The following is a 27515-nucleotide window of genomic DNA, read 5'->3' as shown; positions in this document are numbered from 1 at the left end:
AAAAGACAAAAGGAAGGAGATCTTTAAAAAGTGTATAGGCAGCCTAGGCTTTCCCTCTTAGTACTTAGTTAAACAAACATTCAAATACAGAGCTGCAGTTTTCATTTTGGAACCAAAATCTATCCTGTTTACAAAATATGTTGATACTGTGCAATTGCTGGTTCCGTAGAAATCTTAATTCTGCTTTGAAAGTGTCGAATGTTTCTTTATGCAAGGAAACACAAATAAGGGGCAGTTCATTGGACTTTGTTGTGCCTTAACAGAATGAAAGGGACCTAGTTCCCACTTCATGTTGCTGAGAGAAGTTGTGTTTGCTACTAGAATACTTCTTTGGTCCCCAGTATTTTCAGGGAAGTGACATCCTTGGGAAATTGGTAAAAGGAAGAGAAGGTCAGATAGAGGAACAGTAGAGAGAATAGATCATAAAGTACAGTAGCAGGCAGTGATTTTTCATTGCTGGTGGAGGGTGAGTGTGTTAGAAACAGAGATATAGCTATCTGGCTATATTAGTCTCACATATGCAGGTGGTATGTGAGAAGTACTAGATTAAGAGACAGGAAACCTGAGTCCTAACTTAGTTCTGACTGAGTGTAAACATGACCCAAACTTCTGAAAACACTAAGGCTGTCTCAGATTTCCTGGTCCATCTTTAGATCTAGATTTGTTCTGATTTTAGGTTCCTTAAGTTCCTTGTCCCTACCTCCCCAAGAATCCAGAAGCAACAATGACTCAAGCAGCTATAGTAATCAGTCAACAGGTATATATTAAGCATCTGCTGTATCCTTTTACTAAGCTTAGGATATAAATACTGCACATGAAACAATTTTTTCTCATGAAGAACGTACATTTTCATGGTTCGAGACAACAAGGATACATATAAATATAATGTCAAACAGAAAGAATAAATACAAATAAGTACAAGATAATTTAAGGAGGAGGGCACTAGCAGTTGAGGGAATCAGATTTACCTTCAGGTAAGGTGGTGCTTGAGTTGAGTCTTGAAGGAAAAGTCAGTGAGGCAGAGAATGAGACGTATCTGTCCCCAGGCAGTGGTGACAGACAGGTAATGCAAAAGTATGCAGATAGGAAATGGAGTCTCCCGTGTGAGGAACAGAGAAAAAGCTAGTTTGGCTATATTGTAGAGCGTGGGAGAGAGAGTAATGTAAAATAAAATTCAAAAGATGGGCTAAGGCCAGGTTTGAAGGATTTTAAAAGTTGAACAGAGCAGATTATTTGATTATGGAGACAGTAGATGATTGAGCAAGGGAGTAGTATATTCAGATCACTGCTTAATGAAAATAATTTTGACAGCAGTATGTAATAGACTGAAGTGTGGAGAGACTTCAGGCAGGAACACCAATTAAGAGTTTATTGCAGTAACTTAGGTGAGAAGTGATGAGGACTTGAATTAAGGTGGTAGTTGTGTGAATAGAGAGAAAGAATCTAATGCAAGAGGTATTGAGAAAGAAATGGCAAAATTTGTAAGCTGGTTACTTAGGTAAGATGAGTGAGAGTGAAGAGTTTAGGGTAATGCCGAGGTTACGAACCTGGGAGACTGGCAGAATAGTGATTCTTTTAGATAGAAATAGAGATGTTCTGGAGAGTAGTGAGTTTTTTTGGGGAAGGATAGTGACTTCTGTTTTGGACTTGTTGAATTTGAGATTTCTTTGGCACGCCCAGTTTGAAATGTCCAAGAGGCATTTGGTGATATGAGATTGAAATTAAGAATTTGAGGTTTGATATAGAGCTATGGGAGGCAACAGTATGGGAATGATAGACTGTGGAAGCTGATGAGGTCACCCGAGAGAGCAGATAAAGAGAGAATTATATGGGGCTTATAACAGCTTTTTGGGAAACATTCAACATTTAGAATGTGTAATCTGGATGATAAACCAGTAGAGGAGACTGAGAAGGAACAGCTAAATAGGTAGGAGGAGAACTAGGAGAAAATAAGTGTCATGAAAGTCCAGAGAGAAGAGAGTATCCAGGAAGATAGGGTGATTAGCAATGCCAGATATAGCAGATAGGTTGAGAAAGGATGATGACTGAAGAAAGACCATCAGTTTTGGCAACTAGATGATTTTTGAAAATTTTGGAGAACAGTTTCAGTCAGTGATGAGGTCAAAAGCCAGATTGAAGTGTCTCAGAAAAGAGAATAGAAGAGGTAAAGACATGAAGTGTAGACAGCTTTTTTTCTTTTTTAGGACTTTGTCTAAAGAAGGGGAGAAAGATGTAGGATGATAGCATGAGTGGGGATGGTAGGATCTAGTGAATTTTTTTTTAAGGATGGTAGAGACTTGGATTTATTTAAAGTTGGGAAGTTGAGAAGGAACCCATAGTTAAGGAGAGATTGAAGATTTGAAAGAAATGGGATCAAGGGCACGCAAACAAGTTGACCTTGACAAGGATAAAAGTTGCCTCATTGTCAGAGACCGGGAACAGGAAGAGAGAGTAGGGGATAATATCAGTGGGTCTTAGGGGAGCAGAGGCATCTCACTTCAGAAAAATAGTTGTCAAAGTCCTCAGCTGGAAAGGAAGAAGAGGAAATGTTTGGAGGTTTGAGAAGAGAAGGTTTGGAAAAATACTTTTGAGAAGTTAGATAGGTAATCAATTAGGGAAGAATAAAAGGCTTGACTGGCTACAGTGAGTTTGTTTAAAGCTTGAAGTTGTGTTGTATAAATTTATAATGTACCTGGTCAGCACAGTTATGACTTCCTTAGACTCCTTTCAGCAACAAATGAGTGCAAATGAAGGAAGTAGATTGTGGGAGTAATCCAAGAATGAAGCTATGCAAAGGAACAGCAGTGATAAGACAAGGGAGTAATGGTTAAAGACAGTGTAGAGTTCTATTGGCTAAGTATAGGGTCGTGGTTAGAGAAGGAAGAAAGTAAAATCAGATTGGGAGCAGTGCTTTGAGAAAGTACTGAGAAGTGGAGAGATTGGATGTTTTTTCATGGGGGCAAGGATGGGTTTAGTATATAAGAGGTGGATAGTGAGATGGAATGATTAAAGATTATGGTTAGGTAGAGGAATATTGGAGGTTTTAATTAGGGAAGTTTAGCTTGTGGGTAATGTTGAGTTCTAGTGTATATAATCTTTATGTGTGGCTGAGGTGGAGTGAAGGAGTAGGTCATATAATTTAAGAAGGCTGAGTAATTGGAACGTTAGGGAGTTTGAAGGAACATCACCATAGATTTTGAAGTCCTCTAGTACAATGTTGGAGGTTTGGGAGGAGAGGAAAATGATGAGCCAGGTACTGAACTTCATTTGAAAGAGGGAACATGTTGGGGGGGGGTGTATACAATAGCTACTGTAATCTGGATTGGGTGGAAAATTTTGATAATGTGAACTTTAAAGAAGGAGAAGTTGAGGAATGATAGTGGCAAAGGTAGAGTCTGGAAGTAGCAGTATGGAACAAGAAGTATTTTGACTCACTTTCTCTTTCTCTTCCTCTCCTGTACCAATGTATAAGCAGATGTGGGTGATGGAATAGCCAGTGATTTATCTGTAGAGGAGGGCAAGGGTTATAGTGTCATTGGAGAGCTAATTAGATAGAAGGAATGTGAGAGAACAGAGTCCAGGATGAAGTCAGATTTGTTCACTATGAAATTGAAATTCCAGAAGGCACAGTAAGCAGGGTTGGAGTGTGGGACATTGATCGGGTAGGGTTGAAGAAGAGAGTGGGAATAAAAGAATATGAAATAAATATATCCTATTTATATATTTATAATATGCAGTATATTAATAATATATATACACATAAATAACAATATAACATAAATATAAGTGTAAAAAATAAAAGTGGAGATGAAGATAATTTTCTCCTATATGTCTGGTGATTGATTAATACAGAAATAGAAAGAGAAACAAGTTAGAGAAATTGTTAATCATAGGGGATAATAGAAGATGATAGATAAAAATTAAAGATAACAGTTTCCAGAAGATATTATTGCTTCACTTGCTCATTCTGTGTGTGAGGTTTTCAGTGCTGCAGAGGATATTGGGTCTGTATTAGTTCCTGTTTGCTGCTGCTACTGCTCCTCCTCAGGGATGGCTGGGCAGATTTCACATGTGGCCTGGGCAGTTGGTTAGTTTTACCATCTTTCTCCTGCTGCCAAAGTAATTTTTTTTAAGCTTAAGCACATATCTGAGCATGTCACCCCCACCACCCCATCATCTTCAATGACTTCTTAGTCCCTGTAGAATCAAATATACACTCTTCTATTTAGCTTTGAAAGTCTTTCACAACCCACTACCAGCCTATCTTTCTGAAGTTGTACATCATATCCCGTCTAGGATTCTTCAGTCTAAACGTATGGGCTTTTTCTCTGTTCTTCACACGGTACACTTAATTTTCTTTCTCCTTGTTTTTGCATCGACTGTTCTGCTTGTTTGGCATTCAGCTCTTCCTCTTCTGTACCTTATTTTTTCACTTTCAAATGTAAATTCCATATGAGCAGAGATTGTTTAATTTTATTTATGTCTTCAGAACCTAGCACAGTGCCTGGCACATAGTAGGTGCTTTATAAATACTTGTTGATTAATAGATTTGACATAATCAGCTGTCATGAGCTTTCTACCTTATTCTTTACATTTTAATTTGTAGCAGCAAGTTCCCTAGAAATCACGGATGTGACAATCATTGGTTCCTGTGGTTAATTTATTGTCTTCTTCTTGTAATAAAGGTTTTCCCCATTATTTTTATTTATTTTGTTAAATATTTTCCAATACATGTAAACATTTTCTAAACATTCATTGTTTTAACGTTTTGATTTCCAGATTCTCTCCCTTCCTCCTCCTCTTCCCTACTACACCAATTCCCCCTACACAGACACACAGACACACACACACACACACACACACACACACACACACACGTGCGCGCAGATTTCAGGACAGTTGATTAATGGCCTCTGCAGGGTTTTAGAGGGAATTGGCAGGTGGTTTATAAGTGTAAGGCAGCGAACCTCACAGGTTTTCATCCTGAGACTCTGGATGAACTTAAGCATTAAGTCAGATTAATAATGAATGTTAGCTCCTATAATTACCCTTACAAATACTTGCTGAATTACTGAGTAATATCTTTTTTGATTCACAGTTAACTTTTGAAAGAAGAATCTGCCAAAAACCTTTGGCAAGTTATTCATTAGAGAACGATATTCTTAGTTTTAGGTTGTCTGACCATCTTATAGGTCAGTAAGGAATTATTGTTAATTGGCTAAGCACCTAGCAAATTGTAAGGTGCCTGAAAGAGGATAGTTAAGGACTCTTCCATTAAGGATTGTACAATATAGTATAGACACCATGGACCGTAAGAGTCGTGGAGAAAGAGAGTGTGTGACTTGGACTGTTTGGAGACATGTCATGTCCAAATTTATTTCTTTGAAATTATAATGGTAATAGTTGAAAAATATGAATTGTTCTAATTTATTTTTACTTGATACTTTTCAGAAATGCATCTAATATTTAAAGTGATATCAGCCGTGTTGTGTTTATATTACTTTAGTTGGATCTCAGAGTTATGTTCCTGGTTTGGTAGGTGTTTTGTAAGTTGCCATGGCCCACCTTCTGTTGATGGTATTTTCCTAATTTATCTAGGGCAGTCCGCAGATAACATTCACACTTCATTGCTGTGTCTGTAGGAGTTAAAAGCCTTTTCAGCTTAGTAGGACCACAGCTTGCACTAGAACCAGGGTGATATGCTTACCCCACTAAAGCATTCAAATAGAGCTTCACTAGAAGCATATGTTTTGCTTTGTTACAAAGGTGGTGTGCCCTATGGGAACTCAATAAATATTTAGTAATGGATACACTGTTTATATGTTGTACTTTTTACAAGGGTTTTGTGGGATGGTATTTCCTTTAAGCTCCATCACCCTTGTTTATTGATATTCAAATTAGTTTAGGGTTTAAGAAGCACACTTATGCTGTCTTCATTTATCCCTATATGTTAGAGAGAAAAATAGACATGTCTCACCAAGATATTGACATAGCTTATCATTGTTATTCAAGGATCAGATCTTCAGAGCATTTGTATACTGTTTTATCCAAAGCAGTTTTTAGCTTTGAATTCATAGGTATTTAGTGTAGTTTACAAAGTAACGTGTTCAGAGTTCAGAAATCATGCCTTTGAATGATACAAATAATGATAAAAGAGAAGTTATGCTATTATTTGTCCTGCTTTTATCCTTTATTAATGAATTAGGAGCAAGATTATTTAAAAAGTTCATAAGTATCATTCCAAGCTTCTTTGCCATTTTATTTCATTTTGTAATGCTGGCATTGGCAGAAAAAAAAATCACATTCTCCTACATTAAGGTTTTAGTAAAAGCCATGATTTTCATGATTCTTATACTCATTAGGCATCTAAGTAGGAGAGATGTTTGTAGAATCCCTTTCTTTATTCACTACAACCTTGATATTTTCCAATTCTAGATGAGTTCTTTGTTCTCTGAATATAGAAAAATCAGTTCCTTCTAATAGCCCAGGAAAAGGTATGTATAAGTATAAAAACATGTAGAAAAGTATGGTAATAGTGGAAAAGAGTGATGGATTTGGAGTCAGAGAATCTGAGTTCAGATGCCATTTGTGCTATATTTGACTTGTGTGACTTTGGTCGTCACTTTAACTCTCAGGAGGGCCTCAGTTTCCTCATCTTTAAAATGATCAGATTGGGCTCTGTGATTTCTGAGGGCCTTTACAGCTCTAAATCTGTGATCTTAGTGTCCCATAATTTTTTTAAAATTCTAGATCTTGCACTAGATTGTCACTGTATGTTCCCATGAAAGTACTTATTTTGACGTCTGTTTTTATGTATGTCTCTCCTCTTTCTTCCCTTCAAGCTTTTATCTCATCCTGCTCCATAAGTGGAAGTGAATGATGTTTACTGTAATGCTTACTTTCTTCATTTCACTTTCTAATTTTATTTCCTTTGACTCCATCTTGTCCCCATTTGCATGGCTTTCTAAGTATTGCTTCCTTCATTAAAGCCCTGCGCTCTTTCTAATTAATTTTATCTTTTAAAATTTCTTGCCTTTCTGCCATAGCTGTCTTCTTGTTGTTGTTGTTCAGTTGTTTCAATTGTGTTTCACTGTTTGAGACCCCATTTTGGAGTTTTCTTGACAAAGATACAGGAGTAGTTTGCTGTTTCCTTCTTCAGCTCTTTTTTTCAGATGAGGAAACTGAGGCAAACAGGGTTGATTAAGTAGCTTGCCCAGTGTTACACAGTTAGTGGGTATCTTCTGGCCAGATTTGAACTCAAGAATATGAGTCTTCCTGACTCCAGGTACAGCACTCTATCTGCTGGATCATCTAACTACCCCTAGCTATCTTAGTATGAGGCTTTGTGGTATACCTGCTTTAATGAGGAGAATTTATGTTTTATCCCGAATTCTGCCTTCTTAACTGATTTGTCTCTTATCTGAAGATACCATGCTTCCTGTCCATCTTACTCATTCCTTCATACTCAGTGAACCAGATGGAGCTTGGGTAGGTGTCACCTCTAACCCACTAACTCATTATTCTTCTTTCAACTTCTATACACCTCAGCCTTTTAATCAGGGAAGTTTAACACTTATTATTTCTCTCCAATCCGTGGCCATCATCCTTAAAACTTAAAAGCCTTTAGACATCTTAAATTCATAATTGCTTATAACCTTGACTCTGTGGATCTCCATGTCATAACCTTTCATGACTACATCCTGAACCTCATCATTATAAGTCACTGCCCTACTTCTAGTATCTCTTTGACTCAGAACTCAGCTACCTCACTTGCCAGTCTTCTCTTATTTCCCAGATATTTCCACTAAACTTGTTGTTTTGTCTCAAGGACCATCTAGTAGAAATGTTGCTCAGCTTTCAGGAATTTTGTAGGAAGGATAACTGTCTTGAGAAAAATGCTGTATCAGACTTCTGAGGTTTCCTTTAATATACTGGTGAGTTTAAATTGCTTGAATTTGTACTCAATGCTATTAGCACCGTAGAAAATTTTCCAGTAATATTTGTCAGTCTAGAAAAGAACATAGAGAAAGATCATTAGCTGACCATTGGATATCTCTAACTGATGTCCCATAGCTACCTCAAGGCCAACATGTCCAAAATGGAAACCATTCTTTCCCCTACCTCCTAATATACCCCTCATGCTAATGTTTGCTTTTGTTGAGGGCACCACCATCCTTCTAGTCACCGAATTTGCAACCTTAGCATCATCCTCTACTCTTGCTTCTTTCTCATTGCCCACACCTAATTAGTTGCCAAGTCTCGTCTGTTCCATTGCCACAAAATATCTCATATTCATCCTTTTTTCTTCTCTCATACAGTCACCACTCTAGTTAATTCAGGCCCTCAACGATTCTTGGCTGTTGACTAGTGTTAACAGCCACTTAATTGGATTCCAGGCTACCAGTCTTTCCCTTCTTCATCTTTCACAGAGCTGCCAGAATAAGCTTTTTAATAAAGTGCATATCTGACACTGTCGCTCAAGAATCTTTAGCAACTCTCTATTGCCTCAAGGATACAATAAAAATTCATCATCTTAAAGCCTTTCACGGTCTGACTTCAGTCTGTTTTTACAGGCTTATTTGTCATTGTGACTTTTCAGGCACTGTATATTCTATACAAATTGGCATGCTTATTCTCTCCCCCCCCCCATTTAATAGTATTTTATTTTTTGCAATTACATGTAAAGATAGTTTTCAACATTCATTTTTGTAAGATTTTTGAGTTCCGATTTTTTCTACTTCCCTCCCCAAACAATCTGATGTAGGCTATACATGTACAGTCACTTTAAACATATTTCCACATTAGTCATGTTGTGGAAAAAAAATCAGAACTAAAGGGAAAAACTACGAGAAAGAAGAAAAACAAAAAAAGTGAAAATAATATGCTTCTATCTGCATTCAGACTTCATAGTTCTTTCTCTGGGTGTGGATAGCATTTTCCTTTATGAGTCTTTTAGAATTGTTTTGGATCATTGAGCCGTTGAGAAGAACTAAGTCTGTCAAAGTTGGTCATTGCACAGTGTTGCTGTTACTGTGTACAATGCCCTCCTGGTTCTGCTCACTTCACTCAGCACCAATTCATGTAAGTCTTTCCAGGTTTTTCTGAAATCCACGTGCTCGTCATTTCCTATAGCACCATAGTATTCCATTACATTCATATACCACAGCTTATTCAGCCATTCCCCAACTGATGGGCATCGCCTTAATATCCAGTTCTTTGCCACCATGAAAAGGGTTGCTATAAATATTTTTGTACATATAGTTTCTTTTTCTTTTGTCCCAGATCTGTTTGTGTTACAGACCTAGTAGTGGTATTGCTGGATTGAAGGATATGTACAGTTTTATAGCCCTTTGGGCATAGTTCCAAATGGCTCTCCAGAATGGTTTGATCAGTTCACAACTCCAACAATGCATATAATGTTCCAATAGCATACTTGTTAATACTCAAATTGACTATTTTATCTGCTGTCTCTTGGCCTTTATATAGGTTGTTCCATCCATAGAATGTGCTTCCTGTTAGCTTCTGACTCTTAAAAGTCCCTGAATTCCTTCAAGGCTTAGCTTATGTGTCACCTCTTAAGTTAAGCCTTCAGTAATCATCCTGGTTTTGTTTTCTTCGTTATATAATTGTATATCTGCTGATCTGTTTATATATTGTGTCATCTTATTAGAATATAAGCTTTTCAAAGGCAAGGACTGTTTTAATTTTGTCTGTTTGTATTTCCTTGTTTAGCAAGTGCCTTCCTTGCACATATTAGACTCTGTATAAATCCCTGTTGGATTGGAATGGGGATTATCTGTGGTAGAATATTGGCAAGGCTGCTCTGGTGAAAAGGATGGAGAATTTTATGTTATTGGTGTGAGAGCATTTTTGAAATGGCTGACCATGGAAAAATCATAGCTGCCCTTCCAATTCCCTATTCCAGAGAAATAGGGCAAATAATGGTAAAGTTATTTAGCTGGCTATTCAACTCATTTGCCAAAGTGGAGGTAAAGGTGTTTGGAGTTGAAGACATTAAGGAACTTTTGAGGCCAGGCATTCTTTGAATTCATATCATTTCTAGTATTTTTTGTGGTTCTATCAATACATGGTTTCCCTCCCCCTAGTGTAATAGAATTTTCCTAGCCAAGACCTAGACAGTGTATGGAAATTTTCTCTATGAAAATAGGTTTTTTTGGTATAACCTTCCTTTGGAACTGAATCGTGTACTTACCAGCAGACGCTCATTAAGCACTCTTAGGTGTACTCTTACCTCCAGGATCAAATATAAAATCAAATAATTGACTTTTAAAGTCCTTCATAACCTGGTCCTCTCCTACCTTTCTGGTCTTCTTACACCTTAGTCTCATGGGCCTTGTGATCCTGTGACACTGCTATCTTGGCTTTTCCTTGCAAAAGACACTCTATCTCCTAGCTCCAGGCATTTTTACTGATTGTCCCTCATGTATAGAATACTCTCCCTCCTTATCTCCACTTCCTGGCTTCCCTGACTTCTGTCAAGTCCCATCTAAAATCCCATTTCCGTTTCCTCCTCCTTCTGTTCTTCCTATTCTTCCCTTTTTTAAAAAAAAAATTTATTTATTCATTTATCTATTTTTAGTTTTCAACATTCACTTCCATAAAATTTTGAGTTCTAAATTTTCTCCCCTCCCACCTCCTCAAGACGGCATGCAATCTGATACAGTCTCTACGTATACACTCATATCAGCCATATTTTCACATGCATTAGCCATGTTGTAAGGAAGAGTTAGAACCAATAGGAGAAACCATGAGAAAGAAGAAACAAACAACAACAGCAACAAAAAAGAGAGTACATAGTATGTATGCTTTGATCTACATTTAGACTCCATACTTCCTTTCCTGGATGTGGATAGCATTTTCCATCATGAGTCTCTTGGAGTTGTCTTAGATCCTTGAGAAGAGCCAAGTATGTCAAAGTCAGTCATCATATAGTGTGGCTGTTACTGTGCACAACGTTCTCCTGGTTCTGCTCACTTCATTCAGCACCAATTCATATAAGCCTTTCCAGGTTTTTATGAAATCCATCTGCTCATCATTTCCTGTAGCACCATAGTATTCCATTACATTCATATGCCAGAATTTGTTCAGCCATTCCCCAGTTGATGGGCATCCCCTTAATATCCAGTTCTTTGCCACCACAAAAAGAGCTGCTATAAGTTTCTTTTTCTTTTGTCCCTGATCTCTTTGTGTTACAGATCTAGAAGTGCCATTGCTAGGTCAAAGGGTATGCACAGTTTTATAGCCCTTTGTGCATAGTTCCAAATTGCTCTCTAGAATGGTTGGATCATTTTACAACTCTACCAACAATGCATTAGTGTTCCAATTTTCCCACATCTTCTGCAGTATTTATTATTTTCTTGTTTTGTCATGTTGGCCAATCTGATATATATGATGTGGTACCTCGTAGCTGTTTTGATTTGCATAAAATCCTACCTTCTATGAGAAGTTTTCCTGATCCTTCTTAATGCTGGTGCCTTTCCTCTGTTGAGTCTTTCCAGTTTTTCCTATGTATATCTTATTTGTACATAGTTGGTTTTGTGTTGTCTCCCTCATTAAAATGTGTGCTCTTGGAGAACTAGGACTGTTTTTTGCCTTTCTTTGTATCCCCAGTACTAAACTGGAACATAGTGGGAGTTTCATAAATATTTGTTGACTTCTGGGGGGAGAGAAGATGGTCTGGATAAATAACAAATGGTATTCATGCTAAGGGAGCTTGCAGTCTAATAGATAAGATTAATATGATACAAATTGGAATTTGATGAACCATAAAGGAGTATATAGTGTATAGTGCCTTAAGAATAGATAAGAGAGAAATTATTTGGTTTTTGAAAACCTCAGTTCTGTGTCCATGGCATAATTAGTTAGATACTTGCATTTTGTCTTGTTAATCTTCATATTTTGCCATTTATTTAATATCTGGGACACTCTAATTTCCCTATTTTTGTCCAAAAATTTAATTAGAAGGAACCTATGTTCTGCTTTTAAAATAAACTGTAAAGATGGAATCCTTATAATAAAGGTGACTTTTCTGATTTCCAAATTCTGCTAAAAATGTAGCTTTCAAAACATTGGAGCATTTTGATTCTTACTTGTTGTTAGTTTTGCTTCTAGATCAGACTCTGAAGGGATTGCACATATTCTTATCTTGTACTGGAATTGAATTGATTTGACTTGCTTCAGTTGTTTTGGTCTGTCATATAAAGCCTTTTGATTATACAGCTTTTCATTTTAAGGTTTTCTCTGGAACTGGACTTTTCAGATCATCAAATATCTATTAATTGCCTACTCTGTGCATGCATGTGTTTGTGTGTGTGTGTTCCTGTTTGTCCACCCGTGTAAGACAAGAATTATAGCTCACATTTCTGTGGTGCTTGAAGGATCCCAAAGCATTTTCTTCATAATTTTCCTCATAACAACCTTGTGAGGAAGATAACAACGAGAATGGGCGAGTTAGGTGGTTCAGTGGATAGAGTGCTAGGCCTGGAGTCAGGAAGACCTGAGCTTAAATCTGGCTTCAAACATTTACTTTGTGTGAACCTTGCCAAGTCACTTAACCCTGTTTGCCTCAGTTTCCTGTTCTATAAAATGAACTGGAGAAGGAAATGGCAAATTACGCCACTATCTTTGCTAAGAAAACCCCAAATGGGGTCATGAAAAGTCAGCCATGACTGAAAATGAGTGAACAACAAAACAAAAAGAACATAATACAAGACAGTATATAATCAGTTGATAATTGTGTGATAGAGGTTTAAAAATATTACATACAGTTTGAAGGAGGGAACAGTCATTATGGGATGGTTACAGACTTTGAAACATATTTTGAAGGATGGATCATTATGACAAGGGCTGTGTCTTATTCTACTTTTTATACCCCGTGTAGGGGTGGAGACCCTGTGGCCTCGAGGCCACATGCAACCCTCTAGGTCCCCAAGTGGGGCCCTTTGATTGAATCTAAACTTCATAGAACAAATCCCCTTAATAAAAAGATTTTTGAGGATTTATGAGGATCTAGAGGACCACATGTGGCCTCAAGGCTGCAGGTTCCACACTCCTTCCCCATAGTATCCTACATCCTACATATAAAAAAAAAGCAATCGGGGCAGGTAGGTGGCGCAGTGGATAGAGCACCGGCCCTGGAGTCAGGAGTACCTGAGTTCAAATCCGGCCTCAGACCAAGCACTTGACACTTACTAGCTGTGTGACCCTGGACAAGTCACTTAACCCCAACTGAATAAAAAAAAATTTTAAAAAGCGATCAATGATTATTTGTCAGATGAGTCTTATATGGGAGATATTGAGGAGTGTAGCTTCAAGCACAGACTGACTAAAGATTAAGAATTTGTTTTGAGGCAAAGAGGAAAGATAAAGTTGAATAGATAAATAGAATTTCATATAGAATCATAGGGTTCAACTTGATTAGATGTGAAAGGAATTTTAGCAATAGAATTTACTCTTTCCACTCTCTTATTTGCAAAAAAGGAAACCGAGGCCTGGAGCTAGTTAATAGGAAATCCACGTCACTGTGTTTATTTTATGCTTTTTTTTTTTCCAGTTTAGTTTTTGATAGCTCAAAGTGTTCTAAAAGTTGAATGACCTTTGGTGGTTTTCCACTGAAAAATGTAATTATAATCTGTAAACTTTCTGGGACCACTTTTAAGGGTTCATATATTAGAATCCTTTTGATTTTTTTGTTTCCCATCCTTCCATTTGAACAGAAGATGTAAAATTTAGGTGAATCATAGATGATGTTCATAGATTTAGAGCTGGAAGGGACCTTAGAGGAGAATCTCTTTCCTATAGCATATGTAGACATTTAAATTGATGATTTTTCTTTCTGTGTTCAGGACAATCTTGAATTTTTCAGTTCAGTAATCTTTTGCTTGGAATGTAATTTATGTTTATCCTAGCTGGTACTAAGCATACTTTGGTGTGCTGAATTGGTACCTAGCCCTTTTCCATGTTGCCAGTACATATCCGATAAAGTAAATAAGACAGATGTCAGTATTATGCAGGGAGGATTCTGATGGAAAGATGAATGAGGAAGCATTTGTGTTAATCAAAAGTATAATATATTTATTATGAATCATTTTTGTCATAAAATAAGATCTGAATTTTAGTTGCTTGAAGATCAAGATGCCCTATAAATAAAACTTTCCCTACACTTGCTTGAAATTAGAAAAAGCCTGTCCTCAATGTGGAACCATTTAATTGAGGGGTAGGAAACTTGTGGCCTCTAGGTCACATGTGGCCCTCCAGGTCTTCAAGTGAAGCCCTTTGATTGAATCCAAACTTCACAGAATAAATCCCAAATTTGGGACTGTTATAGTCCTTTTTGTGTGGATGATTGGGATGAATTTATAATAAGCTTATAATATGACCAGTTAACAGATCTCATCCATCCTACCTCACCCTGGATGCTTTAGGACAGATAGACATACATGCAGAGGTTCCTGTCCCAAACTCCTTTTCCCCCAATCTACACATAGCGGTGCTCATCCCTTTCATACCCATTCTGATATCTACATAGACATACAAAAACTAAAGATGCCACGAATGGGTAGGCACAAATGGGTAGGCTAGCTTTAGCCAGGAATGGAAATGAGTGGATTAGATGGTAAAATTAAGGTAGATAGAAATTATATAGGAACCTGGACAGTAGTCAGGTAAATGCAAAAGTCTTGAAGACAGTATGGTTTATTGATAAGACCATTGGATTATTCTAAGTTAGAAATATTATTTTACCATTTATTAGCTTTGTGAATGTGAGCAAGTCATTTACTTTTCCTGAGCTTTAGTTTCTTAACCTGTAAAAAAGGATAATAACCTCCTTGCCTACTTTATAGGCTAGTTTTGGGTTATCATATGTGATAATGGTTGTGAAAATGCTTTGTAAACTAGATCTAAAGTACCGTACCAGTATCAGATGGTATAGTTATTCTGTTTTTGTATTATTTAATTCAAATGCCACTACCTCTTTTGTAGTAATTTTCATTACAATATTTGCTTTCTAGCTGTTTTTCTATTCATTTTGAGATGCAGAAAGATTTTTAAAAAATAGTACCCAATTTGTAAAAGAGTGTCCTAACTAAAGTTTTTTTGGTGGGGTCTAGACCTCCAGTTGTAAGTAATGGGCATTCCTAGGATGAAAGCTGGATTCATCTATGCAGATCAGCAATTCACCCATAACCTAACTGTCTTAGAATGTTACCTGGGCCATTGAGTGGTTGAGTGATTTGCCATGATCTCATGATAACACATGAAATCATATCTTCTGACTCCAGGGCCAAGTCTCCTCTGTCCAGTTCATCATGCTGCAATTCTTGGTTATAATAGTTTTGTTAAAATCATCTTGTCATAATAAATATCTAAGACTTTCTTGTCTCTGTCTTTAACCTATAAATGGTTGCTAGACTGTTATTTAGATGGCTCTTCTTTTGGATTTTGTTTAAATTTAAGTTAATTCGGGAAGATATTACTCTGATAGACACAGGACTAAGATAGACTTTGAAAGCAGATGAACGCTTTTGTGAAGTCCCTTCCCCTTTCTTACGTTTATTCATTTCTGACATAGTCCACTGCTTAACAAAAGTTGGAAAAAGATTTGAGGTTCTCCCTACAGACTCAGCTATCATGATAGACCTTTTAATCCAAAACCTCTTCCTCCAAGGGAAGTTTAGAACTTTTTTGGAGCAGATAAGGAAACTCTTATTCTCCCATCTTTATGGTTTTGTAATAGACGTTTAAAAAATGTTCTAGAAAACCATCTTGAAAGAACATTTCTTCATTTGTATGGTTCATGCTAGCTCTACATGGTCTGGGATATGGGTCTTGGATCTCTCTATTCATTTGATTTTTCTTCCTTTGATGAAGGAATGTCTGGTAGCATTTAATTTCCAGAAGCAGTTATTAACATATCTGTAAGTAAAAGCCAAAAATCTATGAAGTGAATGGGATCAAAAACTTTATTTTATCTTTCTTCTACAATAGTCATTGGAATAAGGGGAGTCTGAGAAGGTTAAAGTTAACTCCTAGGTAGATATAATGGCAATAAGTTATTTAGCACTCTTTGGGCCACATTTTATGCACTGTTACAAGGATTGTTACAAGTGACGATTTGTCTGTTTTTGATGGTGAATTTATGTTTTCATCTTCTCACTTAGATATTATCTTTTTCTCAAAACCCTAAGTTCAGCAGGTTTTATTTGCTGGTCACTAGTTCATTAGTTAGAATAGTATAGTTTAGAAAAAGCATATATATATATATATATATATATATATATATATATATCTTCTTTTATTCGCTTTCATGATTGTTTTTCTGTATGTATATATGTATGTGTCTGTACACATATATACATATATATATATATATATATTCCATATTTTACATATTAATCCAACCTGTCAGAGCTCTTTGTCCAAAAAGCACTGTTCCTGGTAATGGGGGGGGGGGATACAAAAGAAATGAACCTAGTCTCTATGCTCATAGCACTTAAAGTACTGTTGAAGATGTATCATCTCCAAGTGAAATTGGTAGAGGAATACAGATTTTTTTCAGTGTAAAGCAAATCTAATAAATGAAGTTTCTTGGAAGAGATATATTTTGAGATAACTTCAAGAAAGAAGAGACAGGAATAGTAGAGAAAAAAGTTATGGGTATTCCAGGTGGAGTTCATGGCAAGTTTAGGCAAACAAGAGTAAATGAGATATTTAAGTACAGCTTGTTGGTTTATTCCAGTGGAAAGTCTTCATTGGGGAGTGGTAGGAAGTTGATATAGGGAAGGAATTGGTGGAGAACCATGGAGAGTTATTATAGGAGTTTATATTTTATGCGGGATTGGCAATAGGGAGCTTTTTGAGCAGAGAGATGCTAATAAGTGTGGCATTTAAAGTTGGCTACTGTAGTGTTTGCTTGTGGTTAACTTTCAAGGGCATAAAGACACAAAAATGGGAAAGATTATATGGAATGGTAGTTGTAAATATGTACAGGAGGTTAAGATAGTGTAGACCAGAAGGGTATTTGGGGAAATAGATTCTGAAATGCATTGAGGCCTAGTGATAGGAACCAAATAGGAGGAGCAGTAAAAGTAAGAGGCTAGCATAGAGCTAGAGAAACGGAACTGTAGAAAGGCCTAAAAGTGTAGATTTTGTAGTCATTTTCATATAGATGATAGTTGAAGCCATCTAACATGAGATAGTTTTCCCAGAAGGTAACTTGAAAACAAAACAAAACAAAAAACTAGCATGCTGTGATTCAGGTCATTGTCATGAATTTATTTGTAAAACATTGATTTTTTTTCCCTAAACATGTTGATTTTCCTTTTTAAAAATACTCTTTAGAACAATAATTTTTTTTTTACTTGTGTCTTTTAAAAAATTATCATCTTAGGGATGTAACTTAGGCCAAGAATACTTTTGTCATTGTTCATGTTATGTAGCACATAACATGCAAATTAGTTGGTTTTGTCTTCTTTAAATACAAATATTTCCAGTTGAGGGCAGCATGAGAAAAAAACTAAAAAATTTTTTTTTGATTGAGAATATTATTTTAGTAGCAACTTCTTTGCACTCTCAGTCATTAATTCTCTTTGTTTTGAAGCATGCAACCAGTAAGGACCCCAGAGAAGTTCGAGATTCTAGAGATCATAAAGAATCAAAGGAGGAAAGCAACAAAAATGTTACGGAGTTTGGAAAACAGCAGCTTTTGCCCCCTCTCTCATCCCTTCATCCGTCGCTACCTCAGAACCAATGCTACATGGCCACCACAAAATCACAGACAGGTAAAGAGGGAACACCTAACAACAACTCTTTCTTCTTGAAATCTGTTGATTGATGTATAAAATCTCTCTTCTGTAGAGCAGAAGAGCCACGAAGAATGCTTGACTTTTCTAGCCCTTGTATTGACTCTCAAGCAATTTTCTTTAGAATTGATAAGTCATTTTATATTTACCCGTGGGATCCTTTATGAGACTTTTTTAATGCTTTATAGAAGCTTGGCAAAAACATTCTTTCCCTTCAATAATTTCGTGTCTTAATAAATTGATGTCAAGTCTTGTAATACTCTTGTTTTTAGTCTTACAGTGAAGGTTTTCATTCTTAAAATGCATCAAAATAGCACTATTTTGGAGTGAAAACTTGGATTTGTAGAATATTTTCCGAGAAGTGCACTTTAGAAGGTGTTGGGGAAAGAGCTGTGGAGTAGGGAGTCAGGTGATTTGAGCTTCAAACCCATTTCTTACATGCTTTGTGAATTTGGGCCAAATCTTCACATTCCTGAGTCTCAATATCCTTCCCTTTAAAATGAGGGCATTGGATTGCTAAGGTCCTTTCTAGCTCTGGCTCTTATCCTGTGTCTTTGAAGTGCATACAAAAGCTCAAATTAAGCTCACTAAGTTCATTCAGATTGTGATTAGAGAGGTCATTAGAGGGCTTTTTGTTTCAAGTGAATAAATAAATGACTGATTTTGTGTTAGCCCGTGAATTTTTGTATGAGTATAGGTACCTCTTGAAAGACATAAGGGTACATGGAAAATATCTTTAAGGATTTTAAACTTCTGTAAGCTCCTTGACGTTGTTGCTTTGTGATATATGTGTAAAGAAACAAATTTATCAAAAGTAAACTTTAACTCCAGTTCAGTCTCAACAGATTTCAAATTAATGGAGCCCTTATCATTTATTTATTTATTTACTTACTTACTTTATTTATTTATTTTAAGCTAATTTACAACTACCACACATTGACTACACTGTATGAGGTGCTGCTATTTAGGAACTATGTAAGAGACAAAGAAGTATAGGGCTTGATTTCTGCCTTAAATGAGCTAGTAATCTAATTAAACAGAGTGCCTTGTAGTAACCATTTACAGAGCTAACTTACTACTACTCTAACTTTTGTTGTATTTTATTTAAGAGTAGCTAAACCTAATTTAACATTGACAATGATTTTTTTCTCAAAGCATATAATGCTTTTCTTTTCCTTTCTGCCTTGCATTTTTATCTGCAAAATGGAAAATCTAGTGACCATTGTAATAGAAAGACTATTAAATTTGGAGTCAGAAACCTTGAATTCATATCTTAACTCTCCCCTTTACCAGCTGTATGGTCTTGGGCAAGTCACATAACCTCTTTAGTAATATTTAAGATCCCTTTCATCTCCATATTCTATATATCTAGTAAGCTCCTTTGATTCGAAAGATGATGCCAATGAAGCCAGAGTCTTGTATTTATTCCTCCATGGACTCATTACCTTTGCTCTGTTCAGTGATCACAGTGATCAGTCCTCCTGCTTATAATCTTAAGTGCCTGCCTTCAAGTCACAGGGCTCGTCAGACTAAAGACTATATACAGATCAATACTTTCTTACACTATTGTTCGAGTACCAGTGTTGATTTTCTGTACTGAGTGGGTCAGTATCAAATATATTAATAGTTAAATTACCTTAGGGTTAAGTGGGTGAACAAATGGATGAAAAAAATCCTGATATTAGTGTATTTCATTGTAGATAGCAGGTGTCATTCTAGTTCACAGGCAGAGCCCTTATGAGTATCTTCCTGGTGCAGAAGTGGAAGTGAGGGCCAAGTTCATCTCACTTTCATTTTCTTTTTCTGACCCCTTTTATCTAGTAACACTGGTAAGAAAGTTTTCTGTCTGTTAAAAATTCCTTTAAGTTTTATCAGTTCAATTCAACCAACATTATTTAACATCTGCCTTGCAAACTTTTTGCTAGGAGTTAGGAAAGATGTAGAGTTATGTAATATATCAGCCCTGCCCCTCATAGAAGTTATAATCTACATCCATACACATGGTCAGCATCCTAAACAACCAAGTACAGAGCCCATCTGCTCCAGTGAATTTGCATTTGGATTCTGAATCTGTAGTCTAAAACACATAGTCCTATCAGATTGTTAATCTTCAAAGCTTAATAAAAATGATAGAAAAATCAGCTTTTGTTGTAGCCAATTGCTGTAGGTTAGCATTTTCTGCTATGTGAGATATTTTGGTCTCTAATTCAGCCTTGAATTGGCTCTTCTTAACTTAAAAGATACTAGCGTATAGGTGTATTTTAATCCAGTTTATCTTAAGAAACTCTATCACTTGATGAATATCAGACCATTAAATGAATATATTTACTGTGTCCTAGAATGTCAACTCATTGCTATTTGAAGAATGATGCACTCTACCAATTAAGATCCTCAGCATATGATGAACTTGTGGAGATAAAATTATCCCATTGTAATACTTTATGTTGAAAAGCCATGTCTGATTTCCGTTCACAGTAATAATGGTCTGTCATTTTAAAAGAAAATAGAAACTTTTTGAGAAAGTAATTTGTGTTACATGGGCTTTGGTAAAAATTTCAAAACTTTAGGCAATAACTATCTAGCACTTAACTGTGAGAAATTACTGTTAGGAACATCTAGTTTCTCTGCTTTTTAAAAAGCATAAATGAAAACATTACTTCCTTTGATTGGGAAAAATTATTCACAGGTGGGTTTAGTACTATACCATAGACATGTCATGTGCAAATATTCTCTTGGTAAAAACAGAGAAAGATTATTAGGGAATAAGAGAATAGATCTTATAGCTAATTTAAAGACTAGAAAGAGAGACTTTAAGACCTTTCTTTTAAGCAGTACTAGAACTTGTTATCCCTTTAAACAGTCTTTATATTTTTCCTCCCTCTTGCAGCCAGTCTCCTAGATAAAGCTATTTGCTTTTGTTGCTTTCACTTCCTCTCCTTTTATTCCTCAACTTTTTGTATTTTAGCTTCTGACTTTATCACTGTTCTGAAACTTTTGTCTCCAAAAATACCAATGATCTCTTAATTGCCAATTCATGTGGTTTTTTTGTCTGTCCTGATCTTGCTTGTTCTCTCGTTTGCATGACATTGATCTTGAATGCTTTTTTCCTGGGATTTCATGACTTTCCTCTCCCATAGTTTTCTTCCTGACTATCTATTCCTCCTGTCTCCTTTGCTGGCTTGTCATTTATGTCCTTTAACTGTGAGTGTTCCTCAAAGCTCTCTCCCTGACTGTCTCATTTTTCTAGGCTGCTTTTTAAGAACCTCATCAGCTCCCAAGGTTTAATTATCATCACAGTACAGATAATAATTTCTAACATTTGTATAGTGCTTACTTTGTTCCAGGCACTGAGCTACAAATGATTCACACATCTGGGTGTTCAGTCTCATTTTCTTCCTGACCTTCAATTCTACCTCACCAACTGCCTCTTGGACATTTCAAACTGGAAGTTGTCCCAGAGACATCCCAAATTCAGCATGTCTAAAATAGAACCACTCTTCTTCCAAATTTATTTATTTTTGTTGAAGGTACCATTGTTTTCCTGTCTTTCAAGTTTATAATCTCAGCTTTGTTCTTGGTTCTTCACTTTCACTGACTTCACATATCCAGTCAGTTGCTAGTTTTTGCCATTTCTATTGGTGCAAGACCTCACATTTGACCCAATTCTTTCTACTTACCCAGCCACTACTTTAGTTCAGGCCTTTGTTTCTTCTTGCCTAGATTACTTCAACAGCCACTTAACAATTCTCCCTGCTTCAGAGGTCTCCCCACTATAATCTATCCTCAAAAAACTCCATTGGTACCCTTTTGCCTCTAGAATCAAATTGAAATGCCTGTTTAGTTTTTTTTAAAGCCTTTATACAACTCCGTGCTAGCCTGTTTTCCAGACTCATTGTATGTTATTCCTCCTCCAATACTTTACAGTCCTACCAAACTATTCTCCGTCTCCTGCCTCTGTGCCTTTATATAGGCTGCATTGCCCCACCCCCTGGCTCCGACCCCTTATACCTGGACTGTAATCCCTCTCTACCATCTGTTGTTTAAGAGGAACCCTCTATTCTTTCAAGGCTCAGCTTAAACACCATCTTTTACATGAAACCTTTCTTCATTATACTGATTGCTAGTGTTCTTCCCCCAGCAGCCTCTCCCCAATTCCTTTATTTAACTTCTCCATATTTGTCTTTATTCTTTTCGTATTGTGAGATTGATTTATATTCACGTTTCCTCATTACAGTATAGTTCTTGTGGGTATGGATTGTTTCCAGGTATTTATGTCAGTGCCCAGCACAATGTCTGACACATAGTAAGTACTTTAAAAATGTTTGTTCATTTGTATGAATAACCAGTTAGGAACTTTCTTGCCTAGACTTGTTCCCTTTGCTGATATATATTCAGATTCATTTTAACTGTTTTATTATTTATAGAGGAGGGTATCTGGCACACAGTACACACTTAAATATTTGTTGGTTGTTTGGTTGCTTGATAGTTACAGGAAAGAATGTTTTGATTAATGAAATAGGTATACTGTACCTAGTAGTCACTGAGTAAGTCTTTATTGATGATGATGACAATGAAAAAAGAGGATCTAAAGGTTAATAAAGTTCTTTGTTTCATTGAAACTAGATTGCTCTTCTTTACCTAAAGTCATGTCGTTTCTGTGGTTGATTTTACATTTATTTGGGAAAAATCAGCTCTCTTACCAAAATAAGTCCCTTCTCTCCATGCCCACACACTAGTTTGTTAGTACAATTATCTAAATTTGCTAGCTAATCTATTCTTTCTAACAGTCTTCTCCCCACCCCTCCCATGCAAATCCTCAAACTTGGCAGGCCAGGGGTGGAAGAAAAAGCCCAATTGTCCTAAATCTTAAGTCATAAGAATTACTGATTTGCAGCATGGAGGAGATGCTAGGATGATTTATTATAAAATGGGATATTCTAAACAAGTACCAATAGTAATTCAACATATGATTGATATCAGATAGATACCATGGATAGAGTTTTGCAAGCCCAGTCATTCACCAGTTCTCAACTGGGGAAACAAAGGACATTTCCATAGAATGTAGTGGAGCAAAGCTGTAGTGTTGAGGTAAAGTAGGAAAAGCAGCTTGTGGGAGCAATTTGGTAAATACCAAAAGTCTGAAGTTTTAGGACCAACTCAGAGGAGATTTCTGAATGTTAGGAAAGTATTCTGGTGAGTTAGGAAAAATAAGAACCGTTCTAATCAAGTCTTTGGCTAAGATTAGGTTTACCTTAAATTGTGGTCTACAAAAATTACATGTTAAATGATACCGGACTGTACTTTAAACTTAGCTTTCTTTGACTGATTGCTTTTTGTTCGTATTAAAAGTAATGTTTTGTGATATCAATCATGTTTAGCTGTTTTAATTAGGAATTCATTTTTGGTAAAGTCTGTAATATTTTTGTTAAGCAACAGAAATTACTGTTACAACAGGAGCTTATTGGTGTTGTCTGTAAGGACAAGGCAGTGAAAGCACCCAGCACTTAGTAAGTCCTGTTTGGTACCATTGTACAGAGTGGTAAAGTTGAAAGAACATTGGATTTTGAGACTGAGAACCTACCTTCAATTCCACTTCTATTATATATTGCTTGTGAACTTTGAGTTTAATTAGCTAGGATTTAGTTTGTCACTTAACCTCTCATTCTTAGTTTCCTCATCTATAGATTGAGGGGATTAACTTGATGATCTCTAAGGTTCCTGTGATTCAAAAAATTCTTTTTTGTTTGCTTTCTGGTGAGGCAATCGCGGTTAAGTGACTTGCCCAGGGTCACAGGTAGTAAGTGTCAAGTGTATGAGGCTCTGTGACTCAAAATACTATCAAACTATTGCCTGAACCACAGAATGAGGTCTTTGAAATTAATTTTCTGGAGATTAAACCTGCCAACTTAATCATATTAAACATATGATATTGCACTAATATTAACAATTTCATTCCCTAGAACCATTTCCATGTTAGACAAGTATCATACCAAGGTGTAAAAAAAAATGTGATTATTAACTTACTGCTTGTGACCATGTCTTATCCTAGGTTAATTAAGACATTAAAAAAATGATACTTTTGATGAGCCCGTGAAAGATATTTGACTAAAATGTATTACTAATTTAGTAACTTCTGTATCTCTTTATAAAGAAAATTTGGCATTAAATTTTAGAATATAAATCATGAAGCAAATGTTCACCAACATTTTTGCAAATGTTACTCTCTAGAATGATACAAAGTTATACATACTATACTTCTACTTGGTCCTCCCTGTCTTTCAGATGAAGAAGTGGTTATTTGTACAATTTTCTAATACTTTAAAGCTTTAGTGTATATGTGATTTTATGTATGTGAGTATAGATCTCAACCTATTCATATTTGTCCCATATTATTCTTTTCCATGTCCTTTCATAAATGCTTCATAGAGGATCTGCCCAATTGACTCAAAGCTTTCCTCCCCCCCCCCCCCCCTCCCAGTGTTTGTGTATACTACTACAACATTCTGGTTTTCCCTGTGACATCCCTTGCTCTAAATGTGTAATTGGTTCACTTTTTCAATTGTATATCTTCTCGATGATATTATATAACAGTTTCTGTAAAGCATATCATAGTTAATTGCTTCAGCCTACTTATGTTCATAATGTATCTTTCAATTTTCAATTTTTATTTGACAGAGATAGTGTTGTTCCATGGCTTGCAACCATATATCATCAGTGAAAGGGTGGTGGTGGTAGTGGTGGGTGTGTGTGTGTGTGTGTGTGTGTGTGTGTGTGTGTGTGTGTCTGTGTGTGTCTGTGTGTGTCTGTGTGTGTGTCTGTGTAGCAACATTTTGGGATTATCATAATGGCTCTGTAGTTTTGTAAATCCAATTCTCTGTTTGATTCTGGATCTAGGTCATTTTCCATGTGTAAATCTTGTCCAAGATACGTGTACTGATAGACTAATTAAATGGACTGTTCATCCAACTGCATGTCACATTCTAGACAACAGACATTCTTCATTCTTTGGGGTTTTTCTGTGTGGCTTGTTAGGTTGATTTCTTTTGAGTAAAAATGAGTGGATTTAATTTTGAGGGCATATAGTGTTCTGAACCTTGATGTAATCAGCTTAATGTCACTTGCGAGGCAAGGACCTCTTCCATTTGAAATCTATACAGAATATCCTTTATGACACTAGTAAACATTTTTATTTTTTGTGAGCATAAATCTCCCTATTTTATGGCACATTTGATACTGATAATTAGAGGACTATTCTATGGTTGCATAATATATCTAGGAATCTCCTATGATATTAATACCTGAACAGGAAGATATCTTCTTGGAGAATATTTAAGGCTGCAGTTCACTGTACTTGTTAATTTTGAAATACAAACTAGTAATAAACGTGTTAAGATTTTATATTCTCTATACTTTTAGTTAGTCATTTGTCTATGAAAATAGTCTTGGCTATAGGAAATCATCTGCAAAAATCTGACTGTTTCTGTCTCATATTTTTATTAAGATTACCTGAGATGCATGTGTAGTTCTTTCCCATAAATCTATAGATAAAGGAGAAGCATAGAGATTGGTAGTTTTTCATGCCCTCTCCAGAGTCTCTTTACTTGGCTGTGATTTTTAAAAATTTTGATTCTTCCCTTCTTTGAGACATTTTGAAAACAGATCTCAGTGCTTTAAACAATTTCTAATGTGTTTTTAAAGTGACATTTCCACTTCATATGGTATGCTGATTCTAGATATCTATGTTCTTATGTGGTGATTCCATTCATTGTTATTGGTGATGAGAATAGATCACTAGAGAATCGCTGACAAACTTGAACCCTTTTCTATGTTATCCTCCAAATTTCGTGAGATGATCTGCATTTTTTGTATTTCATGGTAATGCAGATTCATTTTCTCCTCCATTGCTTTTTACATTTTTGGAAGCCAATTTTTCTCATACACTTTTCTACTCTCCTCCTCCATGATGTTTGCTTTGTTTTTACCTCTAGGGTCATTAGGAGACTTCCTCAACTGATACAAATCCTTAGCTCTTCTGTAACTTAAAGTCTGAAGAGTTATATGGGGCACCGAAAAATTAAATGATTTGCTCTCCCTCATGCTTTGCCAATAAGTTTGTACATTAAACTTTTGCTTCTATTGACTGCTATCAGATTATAGGATGGTATCTTAGAGACTAGACTGTCTAGTAACTAGTTTGATTCCCTCATTTTACAGGTGAGGAAACTGAAGCTCAGAGAGGTTAAATGACCTCCTTAAGGCCCCAGAGATAGTAAGAGTCAGTCATTTTGCTTGCCAGGAAGATTGAATGGTTGTCTGATTCTGTTCTGAGACTCTTGATCATATGACTGCTTTACATTGGTTAAACTTCTTTATTTCTAAATTCCTTTATTTCCCTTCTTTAGAGTGGTTATCAGTAGTGTCATTTACTATTATCCTTATCCTTTACTTTTATCCATTTCCTATGTTTCAGAGTCAATAGCTAGATTGAATAATCAGTTAGCTCTTGTAATTTCATCATGTTTTTCTCAAATCTTTAATCCTTCTACTATTGTATTTTTACATTTGCTATAACTAGTTGATGTTCTGATTATATGCAGAGATAGCTTATATAGAAATGGCTTCTACATCTATAATTTTTGCTGCAGTACATTCATTTCCTACAATATATTCATATTCTGTAAAGATAGGGTTGTTGTTATTATTATTATTATTATTATTATTATTATTATTATTATTATTGTTTGGTGATTTTTTTTCTTGCCCTGTCTAGCACCTTCTTACTTTCTTCGTAAAGGAAATAAACCTTGCTGTACAGGCCAGAAGTTTCTGAGTAGTCTGTGAGTCCCAGATTTTGATTTCTAATCCTGCACCATATTTTCCAACTTTTTAAAAAACTTATTTCCTTCTCTATGCATATTTTGATGTTGATGGCATCAAGTATCAAGGTGTGTTTTCAAGGGTCTTATTAATTCCTTTGTAGAATTTCTTTGTTTTCTGCAACAGATTCTAGTTTATAATGTAATTGTCTTCATTTGTAGCTCAGTGCCTGGAACAAAGAAAGCACTAAGTACTGTCGTATCGTCTTTTTGGTTTTAAACATTGGATAATTTTTTGCTTTTTCCTTTTTTAGGCCCCTACCTCATCATGTGTATCACTGACTAATAAACTAGCTGATTTCCTCTCTTCCCTCCATACCCACGTTTTCCATTTCTCTATCTTTTCAAGTAGTAAGGGAAGATTAAATGAATGAATAAAAGGGTGATGGGGAAAAGGCAAAGGCAAAGTAGTCATCTTGCTTCTAGCAGGAGTGTTTTTATCTGCCCATTCTGAAAATGGATAAAAGCTATTCATGGATTATGGTGTATAGTGTGTTCAGAACCATCCTGGAAAGGCTACAGCTTTTCTTGGACCTTGCTACTGACATGTTATATGATTCTTATGCTACATTTCCCCCCTTTTAAGGTAGGTATAAAGTAGAGTTTGTGTTCATCTAGATGCAGTTTCTACACCAAGTATTCGTAAGAAAAATATGTAACTCAAAGTAGTAATTACAGTGGTTCCCCTAAAGGTATTGAGCATCCTTAAATAGTATTTCATGATGATTTTGGTGATCATTCTATTAACTGTCATCTACCTTTAAAAAATGTTTGAATAGTATTTCCTTCTTCTCTCTTTCTGTTCTTCCCCTTTTGG

General features: G+C 36.0%; 1 protein-coding gene across 11 annotated transcripts in view; it reads left to right on the top strand.

Moving 5' to 3' along the window:
• EHMT1 (euchromatic histone lysine methyltransferase 1) overlaps positions 1–27515 on the top strand; it is a 297878-nt gene that overhangs the window by 151246 nt on the left and 119117 nt on the right. For all 11 annotated transcript variants that reach the window (XM_078149928.1, XM_020981693.2, XM_020981698.1 and 8 more), the window contains one exon: positions 17621–17801. In XM_078149928.1, the coding sequence (XP_078006054.1) occupies positions 17621–17801 (181 nt within the window). The remainder of the gene's footprint in view (positions 1–17620; positions 17802–27515) is intronic.

Source organism: Phascolarctos cinereus, unplaced genomic scaffold (genome assembly GCF_003287225.1).
Source record: "Phascolarctos cinereus isolate Bilbo 61053 unplaced genomic scaffold, phaCin_HiC Scaffold_2;HRSCAF=192, whole genome shotgun sequence".
NCBI lineage: Eukaryota > Metazoa > Chordata > Mammalia > Diprotodontia > Phascolarctidae > Phascolarctos > Phascolarctos cinereus.
This window is presented reverse-complemented; position numbering and strand designations above follow the sequence as displayed.